Below are 9,118 nucleotides of genomic sequence, written 5' to 3'. Positions count from 1 at the left end.
GTTTTTCTTTTTTGTCCTTCTGTTTCATGCATGCAGAATGTACAGTACCTCTTTGTATGAAGACATAATCCTTTCAATAGCATCTGCTCCAGAGATCAGCAAGTTTCGTGATGTAGTAAAAGCTTCTGTCCTTTCACTAACCATTGCCTGTTTCTGGCCATCTTCCAACTCTGAAAGTAAAAAAAAAGTTTTGTTAAAATATTCTGCTGAAAATTATCTCTACAAATTAAATTATTATTAGAATGTGAGCTATTACAGAGCAGCTTTGTTCTTTTTTTAAGAAAAAGTTAACTCTATGAAGACAACTTTTCAAAAAGAACAGGTGAATGTAACTACCATAGCTTGGTAAAAAAGAATAAGTGGGAGCATATGGAATCCATTTTGTTAGGCAAAACATGTTATTATTTTATCTATTTTTACATGGATCACTTTTCCTTTTAATATATCATCATACAACATAAATTTTTCAAAACATGAAAGAAGTGAAACCTAAACAATGATCTGAAACAGATTTTTAGCATAATTTTAAACATTTTTGTAGCTATTAATTTTCAGCCTTACTTATTTACTGACTTCATGTAAAAGGAACCATTCACATTTGTGTAAATATGGCAACACAATTATATTTCTATAAGAAAGCAGTAAGCTTTTTAAGTATCAAAGGCATGGTTTCAGTAGGATGCCTCTCCCTCACAATGAAGTTTCTCTCTTCATCTGACCTCAAAACAAAGTTGTGATGCTTTATTTATGACACTGCACCCTGTTAACAAGAATACTCCTGCTCCAAAGAAAGAAGTTGTCTCATAAGAATGTCAGCAGCATAAGGCAAGGAGAAAACAGCAGCAGAAATTATAGAAGATAACGTGAGATATAAGTATATTTAACATATCTACATATACCATCTTTCTACCATGGGACCTATAGATTCAACTTGCAAGGTTTGGTTCTTGAAGGAAACAAGATTTTAAAAGAAGCAGCTGACTATTTTGAGGCTAAATGTTGTTTCAGTGTTAATAATTGCAACTACAAACTACTGGTGTAGTAAACCACTCTTAAAGATTTTCCACATAAAAGATTTACAATGAAAGATCTCAAGGGTTTTCTTCATCACATAATTTTATATGTATTTCTATATATTGCTTAAATCTTTTGCGGAATGGGATCTGGATATTATTTTTTTCCTGAAGTTTTTTTAAAGTTTCTTTTTAAAACTAAGCTGATGCGAGGAATCACGCTAGGCAGAGTAACAGGTGGATACTGTGTCAACTCCCGTACTAGCAATTGTTACTAACATCCATGTTTCCACAGTACTCATGATCAAGAAAATCCAGGAGGAATTCCCTGCAGGTGTAATGCCACTAAATTTCATGGGCTAAGTCAAGCCATGCAAGAGTAGAGCAAACAGTATTTTTTTACTCTCACCTCCCTGACAAGATCAGATTCTAGAAATCTGGTGTGTGAGAATCTACAGGCAGCACCAAAGCCAGATGTATCTTTCTGTCTTTATTAGGTAAATCTAAATGCTATTTTGTTTTCATTTACACATCCATAAAGGTATTCCTACATAACTAGATCACTGAAATACACTGTATTACAGTGAAATACACTGGGTAATTAATGAAAAACTTTTAAAAATTACTACATCATAACTTTTCATATATATGCGTGTGTGTGTGTGTATACACACATACAACATCTATGTTATTTTTTCTGGTTTTAATAATGACTTTTTTTCATTTCAGTTCTATATCAGCACACTGTCAACTAGCTGTATGCAATCTTGCTGAGACACAATGAGAGACATGCTCTAAAAAAAAATACAGAAAAGCTCTCACAAAGGAAAGATTAAAAAATTCTTGCTCATGTTGCTCTCATTTTAAAAAGTTATTTCCACTTCAAGAAGAATAAATTTAGTGAATAGGGATAATTCAGTTAATTCATTAGTAAAAGCTGATTTGAAATCTGTTTACTTCTGAAACAACCGATTTTTGCTGATCTTGTGGGGATTATAACTCATGCAGCCCCTGCTATGTAGAACCACCGCAATTAAATCATCTAGCAATCAGGTATGGTTTAACTATGTTAATGCAGCATTCCTCCTTAATGTAAATGCAGAATTTACTGATGGCTGCTTCCAGCACCCAGGCCAGCTCATTTAGCAAGAGTTTAAGGATCTCTACAAGCCACTGCATCAGTCAGTTTAGGGGTATTTAAAAAACTGAAATGATATAGAATTTATGAGCATTTCACAGTCCAAAAAGACAAACTCTTACATTATATAACTCACTGATAATACTTTTCTTGAACTTTTTGTCCAAATCATTTTTCATATGGCTGGCTCCTGTGTTTGAAAGCATCCCGTTTTAACAGACACACAGACTGTTTCATACAGAAACTAACATTTCCATTTTCCTCTTCACTTATGTAATTGATAGTCATACTTGTTTTATAAACAAAAATAAGTGTTCACTGTGTCTAGAGAAATCAAAGTCTTGCTTCGAAAAATAGTTACTCTCCATAAACTGAGACACATTTGGAACATGAATGGTTTAATACAAAAAGAATGAGAAATGTTATCAAACAGAAATCTTGTCTTTGCCAGCTAATTTCTTCTTTGAAATATACAACAAAATTTTAGAATTTCAGTCAGAAATATCACTGTCAAAGAAGGTTCTTTTTTCTTATTATTGAAGAATTTTTTTTTTTACTTTTTCCTTCTCCTCCTTGAAGAAGTGTACAAAACCTATGGCTTTACACCTGTAGTCTCAAGCCTGGCCATGGTACCAGTTTTGTACATACCCCTGATTATTTTGATTCATCCTAAAGAAATAAATCCACCATCTCTTCCTTCAGATGTGAACAAACTTGTGTCTGATCTGCTGAGGCATGAAGCACTGTTTTCCCAAGCAGGTCAATGGTAATTTCAGGTGTTCTTGATTCTTTGAATACCTGTAATACCTCAAACTGGTCTTGACAGTGCTGCCAGTATTATGTTTGTGAACCATCACTATGGTAAGCCCCAGGACCCAATAATAAACCCCATGTTTTAATAGTTTAGGTTGCTGGTAGCAAATATAATTCTGCTTTACAATGTGAACCACTGCTGCATCTCTGTTTTCTCCCACATTTGAAATGTATTTAACAAAAGAACAAACATGAGTAACAGGAATGTTATTTAGTTTAGCATGAATACAAGCCCTTTTTTATTCATGCTCTAATACCAAGGAGACATTTACAACATGTGGTTAAACGCTCCTTTTCTTGACTGTACCCATTCCCATCTTAGCAGAAAGACTCTTATCACTTTTTCTGTTGTGATAATAACCTTCACTGTGAGGTGAAATGCCTTTGTACAGCCTCTTCTGTTTGGAACAAGACATCCTGATATTTTTGAAGCTGTTCCCAGGATGCCAGCCAGGGTGCTGATATAGTGCCCTCCTGAGCCACCTGATGGGCAGCAGCTCAGGGAGCTGAGCACTCAGCCATGCACTGGCACAACTGCGAGACAGCTAAACCACATGGGCACTGCACAAAGCCATCCTACAGGTCTACCAAGCTTGTCCACTTGGATAGTCCTGACCTGGAATATAACTACCAAGAAAGAAACAGAACTACAGCACAGAAAAGAATTCACTCATTCCTAATTCCAAGTATACAAATTAGAACTTTGTAGGATTTGTGTTTAAGGGATCTTCCTTAATACCTTTCTTTCTGCTCTTTTCTTCTTTTTCTTTTTTTTCTTTTTTTTTAATAGCATCTGCAGTAACAACATTATTTGAGTCTCATTTCACTTCCAGGAAATTTGTGATAGGATGTCAAAAATGATACCATCCTAGCCTGGAATCTGAATTTTACCTTCTCCCAGGGAGTCAGGGAGAATCTGCTGTTTCCAACAGGTCAACAATAAGAGAAATTACCTATAACTACCTGTAATTACAATATGGTTTACGGAAGAAAAAGAAGATAAGCATTCTAGGAAAGTTTGTAGTATCATTAGGTAAAAGGAGATACTGCAAAAATCAGCCTGCCATTCCAACAGTGACTAGTGAAAAAGGAGATTGCAATAATCATGACAATCTCGTGTGATACAAGGGTCCTTTAAGTCCTGACTTCATACTGTTTATCAGGCTTACACTCCAAGTTGGATCATTTGTGTTGCTCTCTGCTCAGCTGACTTGCTATGCTTGCAAGTTATACGTAAGACACAGATGTTGTAAGAAAGTCTGTGAAATACAGATCAATGTGAATGGCACTCAAGGGAACTACAGTCTTTTGAGGACATAACTTTAAGGAAAAGTTTAGAAATTAGGTAAAAGATGGTATTACCGCCATCTGCAAATCCCGTTGCGGTGATGATGGGCACAGCGACCATGACCATACCACAGCTACTCCAGACATACTTCATCAGGAACTGCTCTATCATGACATACCATAAACGTTTGGACAAAATGAGATTCATTTGATCTGTCAAATCCTTGTAGCTTTTTTGCAGTTGTTTCAATTCTACCTATGGTTAACAGAATAAAGTAATTTATACAATGAAACAAAGAAGCACATGTAGCACAAGATATGTTCACATGTGTACATAAAATAATCGGGTACCCAGAGCTGTCACTTCTGAGTCACACCTGCCATGTGGTACTTTATTCTCAATGTGCTGCAGTCTCACAGCAAAAGTGCACAGCTTTATGGAAGTCAGTGGACCTGGTTCTTATTACACCATTGTCCCTCGACAGAACATTGACAGGTTTTCAACTCTTTTAAGATCTCTAATATATACAAGAACAATATAGTAGTCACAACAGCTGATTCTAACAATCAAAATAAGATTGATTTCACATCCTTTTAATAAAGCTGCAGCTGTAGAGTTTCACAGCAACAGAAACTTATATTGGAAAGCATTTGGGGATCAATTATCTCCAGTGACTTAAAGTTGCAGAGTTAATTCCTGAAATGCAATGCTGCTTGTTTTGGCAAGCAGTCTGGGGAAAGAGAGAAGTATCCCAGGAGGTTTAACAAGTCAAAGACAGTTGCAAGTCAATATAATATATATTCAGTTCAAGCCCCTATATGTGGGAATCGAGAAAATGTTTAATTTAGCTGCGCTTAAAACATTATTACAGAGAGCTTTTGAGAACGTTTGTGTCTACAAAAATAAACCATTAATGTTATATAATCATTGCTTGAACTGAAAGAGTAATACTTCAGGCTGGTTTCCAGCTTTCATTTCCACCTTGCATGAAACAACTTTCTCCCAATTGTATTTGAAAGGTATTATGGCCAAAATTCACTTCTAATAAAAATATTAAAGGTCCCTTAATAAGGTGGCTTTAAAACAAGCTACTGGTTTATGTAACTGTGATTGCAGAAGTACTGTACTTAAGCTATTTTAAGACTGATGACTACATCTTTGCTTAGCTATGTGAAAGAGTGTCAAAGGTTGTAGTGTGCTCTGAGCTATCACAGAGTTTCCCCCTAGACTTTCTGGTGTGCCATGGTTGCTATTTCTGCTGAATTAAATACGGTAGTTCATACACGTGGTTGGAAAAAAAGAAGTCTGGAAAAGTTAATCAGAATGGACTGGGTGGGGGAAAAACAGTAATGCAGATGAGTTTTCTAGATAAGCATAAGATCCATCTGCAAAACCACAACATTGCCAGAGTTCAAGGGAACTGTGATCTGCTCCCCCCAGACACTGCTTGTGAGACAGCATTTCCTAAGAAATGGGAAGTGCCAAGCTGTAAACAAGTTTAAATGTCCGAGGGACCCAAAGTGCTCAAGAAGAGCATCAGGGGAGGCATGGATCCACCCTGGCACTGCAGGAGCGACCCCAATGCTTCCAATTTCTCTCCTCCTTACCTTGTGCCCTCGGTAAAAGGCAATCTCTTCCACGTTGGCAATGATGCGTGAATGTATGAAGCGCAGATAGCCCTTCTTGTGAGCCTCCTCAGCCACTAGTTTGCCAAACTTGGGCGAGCAGGCTTTGAGCACGCGGGCCGTGGCATAGACGACGAGACCAGCCAGGACTGTGGGCCCGATGGGGTTGGCTCCCCGGGACCGCGCTGTGCGGATGAGGGTGTAGGAAGTGAGCACAACATCCAGGATGGGCTTGGTGAGGTTGGAGTAGAGATGCGCCACGGACTGCGAGAACATCATGATGTCCTCGGTGAGGGACTGGTCAGGGTTGGCTAGCCGCCCGTCCATGCTGATCACTTTGTAGTAAGTCTGGTTGGCAAAGTAGGTCTCGTAGGCGTGATCCACCAGGCGCGTGCGGAAGGCGAGGGCCAGCTTGCATTCCAGGTACCGTATGGTGCTGTTCACGAAAGTGGCTGGGATTGCGATCATCAACCACTTGATTAATTTGAAGACAAAGCTCCTGGGCTTTTTCTCCACAATGCTCTTCACAATTTTTCCATCGAGGGCGGCCACATAGATGGAGAGGAAAGTCCTGGACACCAGAGCAAGCGAGTGGAGGCAGAGTAAGCCCAGCTCGGCACTCACCAGCTTCGGGAAGAACAGTTTGCGGAGTTCAAGCAGCTGCTTGAAAAATTCCGCGTCCACGGCCGGGGAGGCTCTGCCCCGGCTACCGGTGCAGTGCGGGGCCCCCTGGCCCCCTTCATCCTGCGTGCCGCCTCTGCCACTCGCCCGCTTCACGCGCCCGCGGATGATGGGGTAGAGGATTTTGAGCCCGTATGCCGCGGCCAGCAAGCACGCAGCCCTCTTCGCAGCGCCCGCCCTGCTCCACTGCACCCGCCGGGCCGCCGCATGCAGCATGTGGGCCATCCTGCCCGCCGGGGCACCGCTACGCGCCGCTCCTAGCGCGGGTGGCTCATGCCCGCTGGGAAGGCCGGTCCCGCCGGGTCTTCATCTGGGCGCTGGGCCCGGTCTGCCGCCAGCCGCCCTGCCGTGATAGATGCCGAGTGAGCGCTGCCTCCCAGGGGTGATGGTGCCTTCAAAGCGCGGCGCGTTGCACAACGCAGCCCGGCGCGGCGCAGCCCGCCCCGCCGACCACCATTGGCTGTGCCGCGTGGGGCAGCACCGGCACCGGTAGCGGCCCGGCCGCTCAGCACCGCCGCCCCGGCCGCAACCGCTATAGCTCGGGGCGCGGCCGCAGCGGCAGCAGCAGTATCAGCAGCAGCACTCCTGCGCTGCGCTCCGCTCCGCTCCGTTCGGCCGGGGTTCACGGCGGGTCCCCTGGCGCTCGGCCTCGGGTTCACGGCGGGTCCCCCAGCGCTCGGCTCCGGCCGCACCGTTGATCCCCCGGCGCTCGGCGGGTCCGCGGAGCTCGGCCCTGCAGAGCGCCGGCTCGCCCCAGGCTGCGGCCGGCCCTTTCCTTCCGCCTGCCCTGCGGAGCAGGCGCCGCCTCCGGCCCTGGCCTCGCCAGCGGCGCGGGGGGAGCGGGACGGGGGCTGGCGGCACCGGAGAGAGCTCGGGTCCCGCGGCAGCCCCGGCGGGGTGGGCAGCGCGTCACCCCCGGCGTCCCCAGAGCCTCCCCGGGGCGGGGGGGCTGTAACGCCGGCGGGGGGGGAGCCCGGTGCGGGAGCGACGCGGGCAGAGGGCGGCGCAGCCCGGCCGGTGGCCTCGGGCAGCCCCGCGTCGGAAATCGGCCGGGCGGCCGCGGGAGAGAGCCGGGCAGCTCGGCGTCTCTGGGGTAGCGCCTGCACTCTGCGCGTTATTTATTTCCTGTCCTCTCGCCGAAAGGAAGCCGGTATTGTGCACTGGCAGCGTTATTAGCCCAAAATAACCCCGACCAAGGCGCACGGCCCCTGCAGTAAAACCCGGCTCATTTCACACAAAGGAAGCAACAGTAAAGGCAGTTGTCTTGCTGCTTTATTTTTCTCTTTTCTTAATTACTTATTTCTGCTGCTTCAGTTATTTGGAAAACGTACTGTATTTGAAATTGCAGGGGGAGGATCAGAGTACTTACATACTCTGGTCCTTTTACACTTTGAAAATGTAGTACTAAGGTAACTGTAAGATAGTATATAATAAAGCATTAGTTTAGGATGGGTATATAAAATAATGTTTTTAAAATGTGGTACTAGGCGTTTATGGCAGTGGTGAGGAGCCCGGCTTTTCCCTAGAAATGGAGAGTGAGGCCACCTGCCTCACAATAACTCAGCAAATACTGCATTAAATAAGTCACATTACTGTTATAAAACAACCCCCCATTGAACAGACTGCAGTGATCATCTTTAGATAGCAATACAAGCTTCAGGATGAAGGAATGATATAATTGATTTGAGAGCAAGTGAGGTTTGATTTCAAAAATCAGACACCACTTATCAAAACATCCAGGTGCCTTCTAAAAAGTCCGGTAAGCCAAGACCAGCAGGACAAGAAGGAAGCAAGGAAGATCTATTTCTCATTTCTTCCTAGGAGGTTGCACAAATTCAGCCCACAGCGGTCTGGACAGTTAGGTAGAGAAAATATGGGGTACTCTTTAAGTGTATTGTATTTTTGCCAGTGACCACAGGCCAGAGATCTGGACGAAAGTCCTTCTAGCTTTTTTTTTTCTCCCTAAATGCACAACTCAGGATAAAGCTAGGAAAACATCAAAATCTGACCTAGTGCAGTGCAGAAGACATTCAGTTAGTAGGTAAGCCTGATTTCACTGCAGATTATTTTGTCAGTAAAATAGGTTTTTCAGTGCACAAAGATACAAGATACACTGGCTGAGAAATTGCTTTGCTTAGGGCTTGTTATTTTTTAATCATGCTCTCTATTGGGTACTTCCCTTACTGGCTTGTGTGTAGCGCAGCATACTCTTAGATTTTGCCAAACCACAGCTATTTGCAATATTCCATTACTCTAGCATTTTCTTACCAAAGGGAAAGCTCACAGATCTCTTTCAGTTCTGCGTATCTGCTGACCTTTCACTTCACAGGATCCTGGATGACTGAAATTTCTGGTGATTTGGTGGTTAGTGCAGACGTACACCCCACAGTCAGATCTGTGGGAACATTTAAGTGAAGCAAATCTAACCATACAGTGTTTCAGTCAATAAAAAGAATGCATTTACTTCTTTTGAAAGGATGAAGAAAAGCCTGAACTGTTGTTTTAAATACTCCCTTTCTTCTGTTCTTGCTGTCTCAAAAGTTTTGCTGTGCCACAGTCC

General features: G+C 43.4%; 1 protein-coding gene across 1 annotated transcript in view; it reads right to left on the bottom strand.

Moving 5' to 3' along the window:
- Positions 1-6,783, bottom strand: part of ABCD2 (ATP binding cassette subfamily D member 2) — a 43,946-nt gene extending 37,163 nt beyond the window's left edge. Inside the window, exons 1-3 of the mRNA XM_010395702.2 lie at positions 5,860-6,783; positions 4,327-4,507; positions 49-170 (exon numbers count right to left, since the gene is read on the bottom strand). Coding sequence (XP_010394004.2) covers positions 49-170; positions 4,327-4,507; positions 5,860-6,783 — 1,227 coding nt within the window. The remainder of the gene's footprint in view (positions 1-48; positions 171-4,326; positions 4,508-5,859) is intronic.
- Positions 6,784-9,118: the final 2,335 nt, after the last annotated feature.

The sequence above is a fragment of the Corvus cornix genome, chromosome 1A, assembly GCF_000738735.6.
Source record: "Corvus cornix cornix isolate S_Up_H32 chromosome 1A, ASM73873v5, whole genome shotgun sequence".
Lineage (NCBI taxonomy): Eukaryota > Metazoa > Chordata > Aves > Passeriformes > Corvidae > Corvus > Corvus cornix.
This window is presented reverse-complemented; position numbering and strand designations above follow the sequence as displayed.